General features: G+C 40.3%; 1 protein-coding gene across 2 annotated transcripts in view; it reads right to left on the minus strand.

The window, feature by feature from the left end:
• Positions 1 to 17,378, minus strand: part of Lrrcc1 (leucine rich repeat and coiled-coil centrosomal protein 1) — a 33,560-nt gene extending 16,182 nt beyond the window's left edge. For both annotated transcript variants that reach the window (XM_005066803.4, XM_005066801.4), the window contains exons 1-12: positions 17,152 to 17,378; positions 14,454 to 14,659; positions 14,113 to 14,178; positions 13,256 to 13,423; positions 12,179 to 12,354; positions 11,869 to 12,078; positions 10,491 to 10,687; positions 8,837 to 8,984; positions 7,985 to 8,133; positions 6,960 to 7,164; positions 4,644 to 4,783; positions 907 to 1,108 (exon numbers count right to left, since the gene is read on the minus strand). In XM_005066803.4, coding sequence (XP_005066860.1) covers positions 907 to 1,108; positions 4,644 to 4,783; positions 6,960 to 7,164; positions 7,985 to 8,133; positions 8,837 to 8,984; positions 10,491 to 10,687; positions 11,869 to 12,078; positions 12,179 to 12,354; positions 13,256 to 13,423; positions 14,113 to 14,178; positions 14,454 to 14,659; positions 17,152 to 17,240 — 1,956 coding nt within the window. In that variant the 5' untranslated portion in view covers positions 17,241 to 17,378. The remainder of the gene's footprint in view (positions 1 to 906; positions 1,109 to 4,643; positions 4,784 to 6,959; positions 7,165 to 7,984; positions 8,134 to 8,836; positions 8,985 to 10,490; positions 10,688 to 11,868; positions 12,079 to 12,178; positions 12,355 to 13,255; positions 13,424 to 14,112; positions 14,179 to 14,453; positions 14,660 to 17,151) is intronic.
• Positions 17,379 to 18,146: the final 768 nt, after the last annotated feature.

Consider the following 18,146-nt stretch of genomic DNA (forward strand, 5'->3'; position numbering starts at 1 on the left):
AGCAATTGCTTTATGTCAGCCACTGTTTGGCACCACACAGACTAATCTGTCTTCTACTAGTTAGGGACTAACAATATACCAACAGGAAGAAACTATGCAACATGAAAATATATAGAAAGCAGATGCTTTTACTGACAAAAAGTTTAGAGGGATGTAAAGTATTATAAGAGGACCATTCAATTTGAAATGGCATTGTTATTGAGAGCTTAACAGAAGATAACAAAGGATGTACATATTAAGGAAGGGGCTCTACGCAGGAAGGTGCTCCAAGGAGCAGTACCAGAGCTGGTGATGTGAGAAGCATGGGTGACAACACGAAATCAGTTAGAATACAAAGAGTTCTGATTATTGTTCTGAATAAAAAGAAGGGCAAAGGAGGTGAGGCGTGACAGAATCTCTTACATTTTAATACAAACGTGGTAAAAAGAAGACAATATATTCTAAAAGCATTACAAAAAAGCTCTTGTGGTACTGGTTATAGAATAGCAAAGAAAGGGGGTCAATGTTGGCATAATTTTTGACATAAGCACTTAGAAGGCTGGGAATAGCATTCATGGAGATGGAAAAACTGTTAAAGTGTAGGAATTTCAGTTCAATCAAATGCTAACTAAGCAGGAGGCCACCTTTGGCCTAGGAGGGTATGAGGCACTGGGGTGGCACAGGGGAACTGTAAGCTTTGCTGGCCTCTGCTGTACAAGTTCGGTTTCCCATTCATATTCTGATTCTCACTTCATCTCACCACTTACTAGCATAAGTTTTTCCAACAGCAATAAAAATAGCTATTATTTACATGAGAAAATGAAAGCCCTAAGAATTCAATTTTTTAAATATCACCTAGTCATCTAAATGGAGGTAGATTTCTAAAATGTGGGCCTTCTATCAATAGAGCTATATATCAATTCTTACATCTTTAAACCTTCTGGCTTCAACAGTTAAAGCAAAACGGAATTCGTTTTCTAAATCCACATACTGCTGGTTTAATATATCGATTTTTTCTTGGTATTCTTTTACTTCTTGTTCATGCTTTCTTTCTTCTTTGGACATTTCTTTAGCTAATGCATCCTGGAACTCAGCTTCACTGAAAAACTCCCTAGTTTCAATTTCTTTCCTGGAATGAAAACCAAAGCAATGTGGTTCAAGTAAATTAAAACTCAAAGGTCTTTTAACATTTCTCATCATTGCTTTAAAACTCAAAAGTGATACTTTGGTTAGAGACAGAGAAAGTTCATAGTCTACTGCTTTAGAGAATACCAATTAATTTTACCAATAGTTATTTGGAAGTCAATTAGCATAGCTTCCTCTCTATTGCAGAAATGTAGACATAAGATGCATTGTGATAAAACTCTTCCGTTCATGCTGACAATAAAGTCACACATTTTTTAACTGCTAGCTATTTCTATAGGACTGAATCTAAAATGGCAAACATGGTATTTTCCAAGAGTTAACTCTGATTTTAATCTTTTTTTCATTACATTTATTTGTTGATTAGGTGTATGTGTGTCATGCACAGAAATTGATAGGACACCTGAGGGAGTCAGTTTTCTTTCTATTGTGTGCAACGGTGGAAATTCCACCCAAGCCCCCACCCCCAGTGGTGCTCAAGACCACTCCCACAGAGTATTTAAACTGTCTCCCAGAAAATAGACTCCTGGGTTTTCTCGTCTCCATTTTCCATCTATTCTCTGGGGGGGGGCTGGAAGGCCATCCAGGCATGTTGTATCCATTAAACATAGGCTTTTTCTAATTCAGCTTATTTGGTCTGATTTGGATTGCTGCATTGGCAGAGAGGCTTGTTGGGGTATAGAAACTTTTCATCTGGAGGTTCCACCGAGGGGGCTGTTTTGGAACCAAAGCTTACCAGTGGTAGAATTACATTAGGCTTTGGACTCAGCCATAGACTTGTGAAATGGGCACGTGCCATTCGAAGCCAGATTCCCAAATGCCCTTGGGTTGCCTTTTACAAAATCTTTTAAAATTGGGGCTGTCTGACACCATATGTCCTAAACGCTTGATTTCTCCGTAAGCTAAGGCCTGGCTGCATGCAATATGTCCTTGACAATGGGGCGCAATGGCCACTGGAGAAAACTTTAAAATTTTTCCTCCTCCATGGTCTTGAAATGAACAGAACTCTCATATGCCCACCGTTTAATACTGCTCTCTTGTCCTTCCCTCAGTAACCAGCATCGCACAGCACCGGTCTTGTTGGCTAGAGTTAAGGCACCTCCAGTTTCCTGCCTATCTGGGAACTGGGACCCTAAAAATTCTGCCCTGACCTTGCTGCCTGAGACACTGGGCCCTCTCCCAGCCCCAAGCCTGCCTGCTGAAGCCCTTCCTATGGGGCCAGGCCACATGTTCTATTCAGTGGTCCACATTCCTCTCATTCCCCATATCCATCTCTTCCCTCTTCCTTTCCCTCCAGGACAATGGTAACGACTTCCTCCTCTTTACCCACCTTCCTCTTTTCCCCTTCCCCCTACTGCCCATCCCTATTCTTCCATGGCCCCTCCTTGTCCCCTATACGCATTGACCTATACTTGACCTAGCCTCCCCAGAGGAGCCACAGTCCTGGCCACCCATTTCATCTCTCAATCAGTGCCAGATATTAGAAAGCGATTTAAAAAGGCTGAGGAGGGGTCCCCAAAGTCCCATACAGGGATTGGTAAAAACCGTTTTCAATGCCAAGAGGCAGCCGAGTCCTCCTGAAAGACAAGGCCATGCTCCAAGCCCAAGCCTTAGCAGCTGCCCTGAGGCCACAAGGAGTACAAGGGAAGTTGAGCACCATGAGGCTCCATCCTGCTGGAGCTCAACCCAAGTCACCTTTGACAGGAGCCAGCTACAAATGAGAGCAGGATGGTCACTTGGCAACATATTGCCAGCACCCTTGGGCGCTCGTGAGGCCATGTTCTGTCGGCCTTCAGCCTGGACACTGGACATCAGAATGCTCCTGTGCGGGCTAGTCCTCGATGACATCCCACAGAGGTCCAGTCTCGCCAACACCGGCAGCTCAGACTGTGCCAGGCTTTGAACTACTCAGCCCGGTGGAGGATTGACTCAGCCCAGATTTGGCAACTCCCACTGCCCTCTTCTAGTCAAGGGTAACAACACAGATAGCAGGTAAGTTCATTACTTTTCTTTGGGACCTGGGAGCTACCTATTCTGTTTTGACCTCTCACTCGGCTCCTACAGCTCCCTCTGCAATTCCTGTCTCAGGGATGGATGCAACCCTTCCTTCCCATTTCAGTAAAACCTGGGACTGTTTTAGCTGAAAAAGCTGTCGGCTTCCACTCATCTACTTATCCCTCTCAGAACTGATGACATTTCATGACTAGGGTACCGATAGCTCATTAGTTCATTAGTTTGTTTCCTGCTAAAAGTATGGGCAGGTGTGTCTCTTTCATAGGCTTAACAGTCAGGGATTAACAGGTTTCAGATGTAATTCAGAGGTTCAGAGCTTTAAATTGCCTCTGGCTGTCTTCTAAAAATGTTCACGCCTTTTAACCTAAAGCCATAGCCTTTTGCTAGGTCACCAAGACGTAAATCTGATCCAACTGTCTTACAGATGCCTGCAACTCCCTGGGAGTTCTTCTACATCAAGAAATCTGGTCTGACAAAAACAGTCTCCAGAGCCCATTTTTGCCCCACCCATTTTCCAGCATATGTTGCAGGTTCACTCCTCTTGCCTGGGCCAAGGCCAACCCACTGTGGGTCCTGCAGATAAAGCCAGCACCTGTACCAGCTCCTAGGACTTCACCATCGGGACCACCTCTCCAGGCTTAAATGGAAACCTATATAACAACTGGTTTTCTAAGATATCCCACTGAAGGACACGCCTGCTCTCATGTCTCACTCATTCACCCTTGCCTCTTCTGTACTACCAGAACACTTCTCCATTCCCTTCATTCTGGTAGTTCTCATCATTCCCACGGGGCCAACGATAACAATCAATTTTTCCTCCTAGCAACCTGACTTCTCTGCCTCCTCAAGGAACAGGTGCCTGAGGTCTACAGGATGGCAGCTAATGGACCGCTTCTTCACTCATACCACCCTCTGAGCGTGGTCCCACTGATTCCTGCCATCTCCCACATCATCCCTTGTCGGCAGGAAGAAGCCAGACACGAATCCACGAACTGGCATCCATATACCCCGAGTCTGGGATGTTCAGGTGGAAGCTTCACCCCAGCCCCTGGTACCCATATGCCCAAAGAATCTGGGATGTTATGGTAGAAATTCCATCCAAGCCCCTCTCCTATCTCCTAAACCCTGCTCATTTCAGAAAGCCAGCCAAATGAGGGCCCCTCCCCTAGAGATGCTCAAGACCACTCCCACAGGGTATTTAAACTGGGCCCCAGAAACCGGACTTATGGTTTTGCCAGTCTCCTCTCTAGGGGCTGCAAGGCCACCCTGGAGCTTTGTATCCATTAAATGTGGACTTTTTTTGATTTGGATTGCTGCACTGGCAGAGAAGCTTATCTAGGGAGAAGCTTTTCAATGTGGCTAAGCCATCTTGCAGGCCCTCCATGAGTCAATTCCGTCAGACTTCACTAAAGGTCAGTTGCTGGGTGGGAAGGAGGGGAACAGAACCAGAGAGTTCCTTTTACACTTTTAATGTCAGTCAGTACTGTCTTCATACATGTTTCATTCACCTGTGTTCCTGTTCTTTCAATGCCAGAAGCTCATGAAGTTGCTGCACTTGCTCCTTTTCTTGGTGCAGAGAAGTTCGAAGTAAGTTTATTTCTCGATCAGCAGCTGAGGCTTTGAGCTCCACCTCTTGGATAAGTCTCATCTGAGGGAAGCACACGAGATTACAGCAGTCCCACAATTCTCATATCCACCCCCGCCCCCACCCCCACTGCTAGGTCTTAGAGTCAGCCAGTAGTCTCATTTGAGTGGAGTGCAAATGGTTACAGCATTTACATAATCATCTCCCCATTTCTACTTTACACGCAGTCAGTGTATTTAAAGGTCCAGGACAGTTTAATTAGTTTAAAAGAAAAGCCACAGGGAAGGCAAGCTGTAAACCTTGGCAGCTGCCTGGATGAGGAAGACAGAGAAGAGGAAGAGAAAAAGCCATGCTTTTTTTGAGTTAGGCATGGTGGTCAATCAAGCAGGCTGCCAGACACATGGTGAGTGAGAGAGCGAGCTTTGAGGCCTGTTGAAGCTCAGAGTTAGGGAGACCATGACTAAGGTCAGTATCTGGAGAAAAAAAAAAAGATCAGAAAAAAAAGGCAAAGTCCTTACACAGAAAGGCTGCCAGACCTGAGAGCTTCAAGACCTAAGAGCTTTGTGGTCACCCAGTAACTGTCCCTGATTTTATTTCATGCAAGCACCTCTAAATGTTGATTAAGTGGCATTACCTAATAACTAGGCTGTTTTCAAACTTTATTGAATTAAGAATGCTATAGTAAGACAGAGTTGAACCATCAAATATACTGGCACCAATTTGCACCACACTTTTTTTTTTGGACAGTGATTCCATGCCAAAAGCATGAAAGTGAAAAATCCTTCAAGTACTCCACAGATTTAAAAGCTATCTCTAAAAAAATATGACTCTACCTACCTGCAATATTTCCACCAACTCTTGTAACTGCTTTAAGTAAGTGCTGGTAGAATAAAGACTTAATCCACAGGCAGTGCAAGTACTATATTAAAAACAACAGTGACTTAATTTCTGCATAGAGCCTGGCTATGGTATGTAATTACTTTCAGGGAGGAAGCCATAAATCCTTCCAGCCACATCATGGATTGACTGTGGGAGGCCAGCTCTCAGATCTGCTCCAGGGTAATAAAGAGAATGCCTCAGAGTTGGGGGTGAGGTGGGGGCTTAGAAAAGATTCTTATCTGAGGGTTGCTAAACTTTTCTATTTTATGGCAAACACATGCTTGTTGCTGGTAACCTAGGAAAAAAGGAACAAGCACACTTTCCTGACGGTAACCTTTCTTTGACTACAACTTAGTCTCTCTTTATTGACATCTCTCTCCTGATCAATTAACATTTTGCTATATTCAGTTACATCTCTTTTCTATGTAGCTGCATCTTCCTTGCCTCCAGAGTTACAAATCTCCAGTCACAGCTTTACAGCAGCTCTTTCACACAGCGCTCTCTCTCTGTCTCTCTCTTGTCTCTCTCTCTCTCTCTCACACACACACACTTCTAGACTATCCATTCGTTCTCACGTTTCTCTCATGCTTCTTCATCTCACACACTTTCTCTTCCACAGCATCATTCTCCTGCACATCCCGACGCAGCTTCCTCCTACACACAGCTGCTGCTGCCCAGCGTTTCTCTCTCTCCATCCCCACTGCTACTCTCACAGCAAACTCTGGACAATTTTAAGTGACATTTTCAGACCCAACCCATACTTTCTCTTAGGCTAGGAATGTCACATTGATCGGCCAGTGAGCAACTGTAGCCTTGCACGTAGCTCTAATTAGGCAATGGTTCCCACATAATGAACAATTGGCTGAACCTTGAGGTTAGGGAGTATGTGCAGACAAAAGTTGCTTCAGACTCTGACCTTGAATCAGCAAAACAACACCTGGGAAAATGACCTCATGTATGTGTGTCTAGGGGCAACCAGCCTGCTTTGAATCTGCTCTTAAGTCTAAAGTCAGCTGTCTGTGTAACAGGCTCTTTGTGACTGAGAATCTTATGTCAGTCTTGGCAATGTAAAATATCCTACAATTATTTCTATTCATCAGATTGTAGAGGATCGTCTTCCTGACCATCCACAGCTATGCATTTGCCCAAAAGATGCAATACTTTTACACACAAGCAGTGGGAATACACTCAAAGTTGTTCTTAGGGAAGAAATGAAGTGTCTCATGAGAAATTACAGACAGGAGCAACCAGTTTCCATAGCCAATGACCCCACAGCCTTGCCAGATGGGACTCCAGAGCAGGGCCTTCTGTGACTGATGCTCCCATGGCTTGCCCTCTGCAATGGTCCATTCAGAGATACCTGTGCCTGCTGCTGCTGTGCTTTCTGCTTCTCCATTTTTTCCAACGCCTTTTCCAGGGTCCTCAAGTGTCTGACATGATCTTCCTGTTGATCCTGTGCTTTCATTAACTCAATAGTCAGTTTCTTAACTTCATTTTGGAGTCTCTGAACTACAATTTCAAGTTGAGCCTTGGAATGTCTCTCTTTAAAAATAGCATCCTTTAGCCTGAAGCATAAATTATATACACAGTGGTAAGAATGTTTCATGTACAAAAATAATGAAAAATGTCATCAATGTTAAGGTTTAAAATAGTGATCAGTATCTGAAGTATTGTGAAACTCCAATTATACAAAAAAAAAAAAAGACTACAAAGCAATAAATGCATTTGTCCAGATTCTGAAACTAATGTTTTGCTATAAAGGAACATTCATCAAAATTAAAGAAACTTAGATAAACTTTTATTATTCCACAACAATACTTTACCCCTAGTGTGTTTCAGCTTTGGGCTAGATGTAAACGTTTAAAAAGCATTCAGTATGAATAAGGTATAGTCACTGCCCTCAAGGAGCTCAGTATCAGAGGAGATATATATTTGAAGATCTACAATAAAGAAGATATCAATACCACTGGCTTTGAGACCTAAGAAAGAGGTGGCAGAACAAGACAAGAAAAAATAAGAAAAGAATTAAGGAACTTGGCCTATTTGGAACCAAAGCTAACAGAAAATGAGTATATGATAAGAGACTCGGATTCATAAACCTGAAAGAGAAATTTGCCACTGGCAGTCCTTCACAAATATGGCACTCTACAAAGCATGTCACCCTCATCCCACGCTGCCTTTTCTTCTTATTATATTTACCTGACACTTCCCTGTACAAGTGATCAAGAATATGTGCCCCAAACTCCTCATTTATGTAACAAGGAAGCACTAAATCTTCACATCAAATGAAAGCCACATATATTTACACCCCCGCAACTTTTCCCATTCCAATCCAGGAATCTTTATGCTCTATGAGACACCTTCGGGGCCGTGTTTTTCCCTTACCTGTCTGTGGTGATGAGAGCCAGGCTGTGGACATCTTTCTTCTCGCTTGCCTGCTTATGCAGCTCATCGATATAATCCATTAGTTTCTTTTCCGCTTGCTCGGCTTTCCACCTCATCTCTCTCTCCTGGTCTAACTGTTCCAAGAGGGACTAAAAGAAAATAACAATGCTTCACGGACTGGGAAAAAGTTACCTAACTTCCCACTGCCTCAGTCTTTTCATTTGTTTTACAGTAACAGTACCTATTGGAAAACAGGGAGAATTTAACTTTAAGCACACAGAATAGTGCAGGGCACATAACCGTATCAAATGAGGATTCGCTGCTACTGTCATGACAGTTGTCTAATCCCACTATTAGAGTATATGTTGTAGGGTGCATGGTCGAATAACCAGTACTCCCTACCATGTAAAAAGAGGGCAAGTTAACCAATACATTAAGCAAGTCTTGAATTTTAAAAATAACTTGAGCATCTCTGAAGCCTTTTCCAAAGCTGGGTCTCAAGGACAACCAAGACAGAATACTGCTTTGAGAAAATATGGAGATTTCTTTTGATATTTGAAGGGATACCACATCCCCCTCAAACTAGAAACTATTTCTCTGGGAAATAGGAACTGGAAATTCCTAATGGTTTCTCCTTCCAGAAGAATGTAACATCATTTCAAGTGATCTGACTTTTACCAAAAGTAAAAGCAGTAGTATTACAAAGTCTGGAAATTGGGAAGGGTAAAAGAAGCCAATTCCTATTACTGATAAAACTACAAACATTTATAGCTCATAAAAAATGGTTCACTTTCTAGGACTCTGTATTTAAAACTATGACTATTAAGTTTTTCTTAATTTTCTAAACCATACCCGGTAAGTGTTGTCATCCGAGACACTTTTGTCTACTTTAATTATGTCAATCTTCTGCTCGTCTAAGTCTCTTAAGCTATTACAGTTTACTAAAGATGATCTTACGTATAAATCTTTAAGGTAAGGCTGTCTCATTTTGCGATTACAACTGTAAAGAATAAAATGCAAAAAATAATTCAAAGTACAGTTTATAATGTTTTCCAATACAAACACTTGTAGTCACATATCACATATGTAAGTAATATTTTTTAAAAACATATGCAAGGGCCTGAAGAGATGACTTAGTTGTTAAGAGCATTAGCTGCTCTTTCAGTGGACCTGGGTTGAATTCCCAGCATGCCCATGGCAGTTCACAACCATCTGTAACTCCAGTCCTAGGGGTCTGATGCCCTCTTCTGATTATTAGTGGGCACCAGGACATGGTACAAACACACATGCAGGTACAACACCCATACCTATACAAAAATATATTAAGTAAAGTTACAGGAAGTCGGCAAGCTAATTCATAAAATTTATAATGGGTGTGCTTTGTTGACATACTATTTAGAGTCAAGATTCTTAAAAAGATAATGATTTTTATATGTGTAGTGTCCAACATATTCAAGATGAAATATATTATGATCATATAATACAAAAAATTGGAAACAATTACCTTATGGAACTTAAAAGCTAAAACTTGATACAATATAGCAGAATAAACAGATTCTATCAATAGCCAGAGTAATAAAGAGTATATCCTTATTATTGGAGGACTGAGTGGGTTCTGTACATGAAAGTATAATTGGATCATTTGGAAGAATTGAAATAACAAAGATTACATTAAAAAAAAGAATAATGCAGGAAAAAGTACAGTCTTTTCTGAATAGCTACCATGGTTAATACCCCTGCTATGAAAATAGAGACATCAGATTTTTACAACCACATGTCAAAGACAAACATTTGTCTCTGATCCTAGCTTAGTTGATACTGTTTAGCTAGGCCTTGGCCTCGTGGCTAGATTTGCCTACATACAGAGTAGGAACTAGGCAGGAAACACAAGTGCATCATCCTTACTTCCCACTGTAAGTAATACAGTGGCATTTTGGTATTACACATTTTTTTAACCTTGGTAATGATAAAGAAAAAGCAATCTTTCATATGAATATACAGTTCTTAAGTTTCTGCAGTGATTGGTTCCAGAACCACTCGCAAATACCAAAAATATCTAAATGTTTACACAAAATGGCATTGCACTTTTATATATAACATGCATATTTAAGTATAATTTTAACATCCAATACAATATCCACCACAATACCTAATATAATCACTTTATTATACTATATTATTTAGGAAATAAAGACAAGAAAAAACAGTCTGTGAATGTACAATCAGGAGCAATACTTTAAAGCTAGTGAATGGTTCATGTCAGCAAAGATGTAATTCTTTTTTTTTTAAATTTTGTTTGATCAGTATTGGGTTGAATCCATGAATGCAGAAACTGTAGGATATAGGAACAGATATCTGACCAACTCTAAAGTGTCCCGGCTGAAAAGGAAAAAAAAAAATCTCTGCTGTCAGTAAACCGATAGGTTTCCCATCACAAAAACATAGGAAGCCAGCTAGTTACTCCTGCCTGTGACCCTTATTTGGATTACTAAGACAAAGCATGTACCTTACAAAGGCACCGTTGGTTTTACCGTGGTGCTTAATAGTTTGAATAGTTCTGGCATAATACGGGATTTTTGTTCTTCTAGGAATTTTTCGAGTGTACTCTTTTCTGTTTCCATAGTCACTTTCAGAAGTTACGTCTGTGTCTCTCTTTGGTCTGAGGTCTTTCTCGGGAACATTATCTATTAAAGAAGTAGAAGTCTAAGAATATAAAAAAAGAACAAAGAAATAGAACCTGTTAAAAGTTCTGCTCAGTATAATTAAAATGTAAAGCCTTCTAAAATATTAAGACATTTTATAAGATGAAAGATTTATAAATTATGTATCTTTGAAATTGAAGGCAAGAGATTCAGCTCTGTCCGGGGGGTTGGGGGGGTAGGAGGGGACGACAAAGAGCTTTTAGTAGCTCAAATCTCTTACAGACAATTACAAACTCTGGGAAAATGGAAAAGAAACAAAACAAAAACAGAAGTTAAAACTAAAGACATCAGAAGTGAAAAAAGGTAAGACTAGTCTGGAGGGAGCTGGCACTTACAAAATGGAATTAGACCATGTTTCAATCTGAGACTATCAGCTTTCTATGGAGAGACTGTAGCCACCAAATATAAAAAGTAAACTTTTGGGTTGAAAGGCAGAGGTAATAAAAGGTAGTTTTTAAAAACAAATGAAATATGAACTGATACTTAATAAACAAAATTAGAGTTTAAGTCAAATCAGATTAATGCTAAATAATGCCAACATTTTTTTTTGAAGACTCTAACAGAATCTAAGAGTCCTGACACACAACATTCAGTGTCCAGGATATATTTCAAAAGTGTTCATTAGGAAGATTTAAATGAAAAAGGCACATGAGAGCAAGGTATGTTGGTATATTCCTGTAATCCCAGAACTCCAGAAGCAGATAGAAGACATCACAGTCAGTATGTGTTAATACCTCATCTTAAAAAGCTAAGGAAGGAAAAACTAGAACGCTCATGAACTGCTATTAAGGACAAAGAGTACTCCAGCAACTCTAACCCAAAATATAAGATAAGGACAAGCAACTTGACTATAATGTTCATAGTCATATCATTCAATTGCCAGAGGAAAACTAGTCAAATGTCTATGAACTGATACCACATACACAAATCAATAAAGTATTATTGGCAATACAAGTATTAACACCTGTGAAGGAAGGCAGCAAAAAAAAATTAATGAAAAACATATCCCATTGCTTCCTACCATATATATTTCTATATATAATCCTATGTCACACAAATAGAGATATACTATTAATATGATGTTTTGGTTGGCCAACACATTTAATTTCTACTTCATACTTTCTTAGCTACTTTTTCTTTAATGAACATATATTGACCTTCAGAAAAATAAAAATAAATTACTTCATTGAGAAGCTGTAAGATTTGATCATCTAATTTCTGAAGCTTCATCTCATTCTGAAAATCGTTTTCATGATTAATTTTTTCTGGTTCAGAAGATGGACACACAGATAAAAGCGAGGCCAAAACATTATCTTCTGGTGTTCTGGTAAACTCCTCCAATGGCGGCAATATGTCCATGGGTGGTGTTGCCATTGGCAGATTATCAATGACCTATGACACAAAAACAAACCCAAGTCCTTTAAGGTTCATATTCTAATACATTAACACTTGCAGATATCTTTCCTCTTAGAAAAAAGCGCCAAAACTCTACCTCATCTTCACTTATATTCAGGGGGGAATCAGAAGAAACTAAGTTATCCAAAAGTCCTTCTAAGCACTGTAGGCGTGATGAGTTTATTTCTTCCAAATTTACTGGCTCACCAAATATGTTCTTACAATCTAAGATTCTCAGTTGCGGCAAAGTCTGGAGAATGATTGCTCGGTACCCTTGGAAACAAAGTGTTCAAAACCAAAGCATAAGTATTGTAAAAGATTATTTCTAAAACAAACCAAGCTGCTACAAATATAATACCTGAATGATAAATCAGTTCCATGAAGCACTAACCAGGAATAAACATTAAGTACTCAACATCTTCAACACACAATCACTAAATACACAAGAGATGAAGCCGCCTCGTCCCATTCCTGATAAAATTAGATCACTGAAACGACCTGGCTGAAAAGTTACCTCGTTACCTCAAGATTATAAATGCATGAAACCAGCAGCATTTTACTCTGAGAAGGAAGATAAGCAAGGCTTTTGTATATTTTAATATGACCATCACACAATGAAAAAAAATGGTACTTAAGAGTGGCAGAATTTCCCACAATGACACATTAGTGAAATATCCCACCTTTCCTTTTTAATAACACATAATCCATATTAGGATATGCAATTATCAAGTGCTCAAGAAAGAAATATTCACTTTTCTTAAGGACAATTAAACAACGTACCTAACAAATTAACATAGAAACTTTCAATTTTGCTCAAATAATTTCTTCCCTTCCTTCATTTTGTTTTAAATGTATCTCGGCATTTTGGCAGTATGTATATAAGTTAATGAATGTATGTGCCTGGTTCCCACCGAGTGCTGGGACTGAAGGCATGTGTCACCAACAACCAGAATCATCCTTTATACGTTTAACAAAGAAACAATTTAGTTTTTCCCATTAATTTCTTTATAATTATGTATTACTAAACATAATAAAAACAAAAACAAACAAACAAAAACAACTCCAAAGTGCAAAGTTTAAGACTGAGATGGAGTCATGAACACCATCTTCAGGCAATAAAGGCTTTTGCATTTAAGTGTTAGAAAAGTATCATATTAAATTAACTGTTTCCTACCTGGTACAAGACAGATAGGATTACCTTCTCCATCTTTCTCTAAAATAAGGTTGGTTAGGAAGTGCAAGCCTACTGTACACTGAAGTAAGTGATGGATACTATCTATATAATTACTATGTAGGTCCAAATATCTAAGTTTATACTTCAGTCCATGAAGAGGCATCAACCCTGCAACAGGAAAAAAAAATCTTTTAAGGCAAAGGAGCAGTATATGAAATAATTTGAGAAATTTCATTAGTTCTAACTGGTAACTCTAAGAATTTTTTAACTTTTAAGTCATATTACTTTAATAAAAAACAGGTAACAATTTAAAAATCTTCTTTTGCTGACCACATGAAAAAAAATCAATTTTAACTTTTAAGATACAAGTCATTACAATCCTTCATAACCAAACTGTGTAATGTAGTAGACACTATTTGCTTTTATTTTTAAATTAAAATTTAATTAAAAAGTCAGTTCCTTGCCCAACCAGTCTATTTCATGTCAATAATCACATCTGGCTACTGGTAGCCACACAAGAGGGCACCACATCCAGAAAGTTTCCATCCCTGTCTGGGGTTCTACTGGAATTACCTCTTTCTATGTGAGTACAGTGGTTAATTATTTAAGTTTAAGCATAAGCCTCCTAAAGTAGGCTTTCCTCACTTTAACTTTTTCTGCTACGGATCACCCTCGTCTTTATCTCTACTTTTTACATGGGTATGGTTTTGACAGCAACAATAGTTTTGATAGAAGTCTATCATTTGGGTAAAACCCTTGGTCAAAACATCATTATTCTTTGGACTTTTCCAACCCTGAGCTAACCCTCACACACTGCAGAGGTTTAACATTATGGAACAATAAGCAAATTCACTTACCACTAAGATCACTTATGTGATTATAAGACAAATTCAGTCTAGTCAGATTAACTAGTGCTTCAAGTCCTGAAAACAAGGTGGAGGGGGAGATAACATTTATAAGGGTTAAATAAAGAAACAGCATCATTTCAAGTTGATAGCAGTGAAATCAACTACTAGGTTTTGGAGTAGTTAACTACTTAAAGAGGCAGTTTTACAGAACATTTTTTCACAGTGGGTTTTATGGTCAATTTCCAAAAATTTATGATTCTATTAACTCAATTATTCTTTGGAAGAAAACAGAGGTACATACTTTTTTCATTTTTGTTTATACAAAATACTACATGTAATAGTTTACAAACCTTCTACTCTTGTGATCAAATTGCAGGACAAGTTTAAAGTGCATAGTTTTGTCAGTGTGTTTAGTCCTTCAATTTGAGTTATTTGATTGGATGACAGATCTAAATGTCGTAGATTCCAAATGTGATCAATGGCTGTGATCTTGGAGATGTTATTACAATGCAGATTGATGGCATGAAGGGTTGAATCTAAAGACAATTCTGATATACTATAAAAGAAAATGTTATAAAAAGAGATTTAAAAAGGCACGACTAAATAGTTAAAATTAATCACATAGCACAACTATGATGAATATGTGTTTCATTCACTTTTAGAAAAAAATCCTTCCTATTTTGCCTTGCAATATTTCATTACCATGCAAACTAATATTTTGGTTCATTTATACAAAGAAAGACAAGCAATTGTGGGTACTTTCAGCTTGCATATGCAAAGTAAATACCATATATACTAAAGACAGAGTTCAATAGTCAGTAATGATAAAGGCTCCTGAATGCTAACACACCATTTCACATCTCTGATCTGCTTTTTTCTCTATGTTGAGGTACTGCAAGACCCTGTGCCCCATATATATGTTTCTTGGAACTTTATACAAGTTCTTCATACACATGTATTTTGATCATATTTACTTTCTCTCTCTCACCTCTTCCTAGATTCATTCTCCTTTCCTTTCCTACCCAATTCTGTGTCTGTTTTGGTCTGTTTGTTTTCACAATCAAGGCCAATTTGTGCTGCCCAAGTATCTGTGGATGTGCAGTCTTCCACTGGAGTATGGTAGACTTATGGGGGGGAGGGAGAGAATGACATTCTTAGAAAAAACTGACCCTTCACCTTCTAGCAGCTAAGAATGAGCAACTGTAGCCTTTAAAGCTGTTTCCTTTTCTCACTTAATTTTCACAACTCTTAGCAGCTGGTGCATGTTTATAGCAATGAAACAGGCCAACAGAGACCTGACATAACTCCAGATCTTATGCACGAGTTTAAAATTTTATGTTCTTTACTGTCTGTGATAGCTAGTTAGTATAGAACATAGTTGATTTCTAAGAAAACCACCGCTTATTGCTCTTTCTGGTGGGAAGGCGCTTGTCCTCTCTAACTGCAAGTTGGAATGCATTTCCTCTAAACAGAAATCATGTTTCTACTCCCTCAATTACCACTTGCAAGTGGAACTTGCCTAGAAGGACATGGTAGTAGTTCCACTGAACTACAGTGCACCGTTGAGAGGCCCTAGATGAATGCAGTTAGGAAGAACACACACACCGCTCAAGGGCATCTGTGATAGATATCGTGCTGGCTATTATAAAGTTGCAGGGAACCTACTAACAGTCGGCAAGGAAGCATTTGTAAACCTCAAACCACCAATGTCTAAAGGTGCCTGTTCGAATAATTTGCCAATTACCTTGCTTCTATCATTTACAAAACTATTTAGGGTCATGTCTTGTGCTATTGCCATCTGCTCTTAATAGCCATTATTTTCTGACACTTCAGAATGTAATATTGTTCACTAGCTGCACTGTCAGACAAGGTATACAACGCATCTAAAATAAAAAGTCTGCTTATTAGGAAAATGACCCTGCAGATTTGTTGTGGGCAGTAGTAACATATATAACATTCACATAGACAACATCCTGGAAATGATAACCAGGTTATTAAATGTAAATGCAAGCATTCCTTTGAAAAACCTCTTCCCTGGAAAACCTCAGATCAGGACTGAGACTAAGCTGTTTTATTATATTATAAATGCCAAGGTTCAGATAGAGTAGGGTACCTCCACAAAGACACGGAGGCTTCTGCAATAGGATATCCAATAAGGGTCTCAATAAGGGCCCAGCCTAAATGGTGTAGTAGCAACCAGAGATGACCTCCAACCAGACCAATGATTGCGCAACTAACACTTGCAAGTAAAAACATATGGGCAAAGGGGTTTGTTCTGTGTCTCACTGGAGCTTTCATGATGAGATTTTTAATTTTTTCCTTTCTTATTTTTTTTTCTCTTACTTTTTTGGGGAGGTGGGGGTTGCAGGGACAGAGGGAGGATTCGAAGGGACCAGAAATGAACGGGATCAAAATGCATGAGAAAGATACATTGAATAAAAAGAGGAAACAGAAAGAGAGAGGGAAGGGGAAAGTTAGGAAGGAAGGAAGGAAGGAAGGAAGGAAGGAAGGAGGGAGGGAGGGAGGGAGGGAGGGAAGGAAGGAAGGAAGGAAGGAAGGAAGGAAGGAAGGAAGGAAGGAAGGAAGGAAGGAAGAGAAGGCAGCATGAACAGGGCCAGTGAGAAAAGTTATGTGCGCTACTTTCAACAAGTATACGGATGTGTGTCTAATGGATCCTTGGGCAGAAGGAAATTAAAAACGCGTGAGAACTGAGAGGCGAGAACTGAGAGGCAAGAGCTGCGGGCAGGGAACTGGGCAGGCTTACTGAGCGGCTGGCCCCGGGTGCAAGCCCCAGATGCCACTTTTCAAACTCACAGAAGGGAAACCACAACAGCAACAGATAGCGGGAACCAAGGGGGGGCGGCGGGGCGACAAGGAGGAACCCCAGGCTCTGCGAAGGGGATACAGAAGAACCCCAAACTCTGCAGAGAGGGCCGGGAGGGACTCCGGGCTCGGCAGGGAGGAAACCGGGGCTGCGGTGGGAAGGGGTCCCCGCCCCAGTCCGTCCCAGCCGGCCGACCCGAGGTCCCATCGGGTGGCGGCAGCTACCTCTGCAGGCCTTTGTCCATGAAACACATATCCCCGCAGCTGCTGTCGCCATCCTCAGGTTCGACTTCGGCGTCCACCGCCGCCTCCATGGTACCGGCGACGGGGAGTGGGTGTTAACCGGCGCCCAGCGCTGGGTCCCAGCCTGCTCACACCTCCCGAGCGCTGGGAAGCAGGCGGGGGCGGGGCGCGGACTCTCCAACCGCCCGCCGCACTTTCCCGCCGGGCGCTGCCGCAAAGCGGGCCGCTCCAGCTGCCCGAAGGCAGCCCTGGCTTTTACGGCATCTGCCTTTAAAGCACGCCCTTCCCGCCTGTGGGCTTGGCAATGAGTGGGTTTGTTGCAGATTCGTGTACATGAGCTTTACTATAGTCTACTGCCTTATGAAGGCTCTTACTCAACAGTTTGTGCTTCGTGATATGCTCTTACATAGTGCTGGTTCCCTTTTTGGTCAAAGCTTCTCCTGGTAATTCGTTAAGTATTTGTGCAGTGTCGTTATGTATGTTGGTCCCCATGCCCCCCCCAAAAGTGCTTAGTTTTTCTTCATAAAAAATTCACACAAGAGACACCTTTTATGCCTCCGCAAAGCAAGCACTCCCAAGATACTTAGCTGGGCTGTACCAAGGTAGGATTGGCAATGCAATGGGTTTACATTGTGAATTAAAAAAAAAAAAGTGAGGTGTTTACAATCATGGAATGATAATAAGTTGACTCCCCCTTTCCTCCCATATTATGAATTGATTTCTTTTCAATGTATTTATTTCCACAGTCCTTCAAAAAAAGGCTCACTAAATGGAAGGGGGCGCTGACAGCATGATGAAATGTATTTTAATAGAGTCAAGGCATTTGTACACCTGTTAGTGAACAGTTATGGGAAAATGTCCTGATAGTTTTTGGTACAGTGGGGAAAAACAATCTACAGCCTCAAGGATGTTTAATGCCAAAGGGGGATTGCAAAGATAACAGAGCCACCAAAATACAGTTTTCTTGGCAACCGTGC

The sequence above is a fragment of the Mesocricetus auratus genome, unplaced genomic scaffold (genome assembly GCF_017639785.1).
Source record: "Mesocricetus auratus isolate SY011 unplaced genomic scaffold, BCM_Maur_2.0 Super-Scaffold_6730, whole genome shotgun sequence".
Lineage (NCBI taxonomy): Eukaryota > Metazoa > Chordata > Mammalia > Rodentia > Cricetidae > Mesocricetus > Mesocricetus auratus.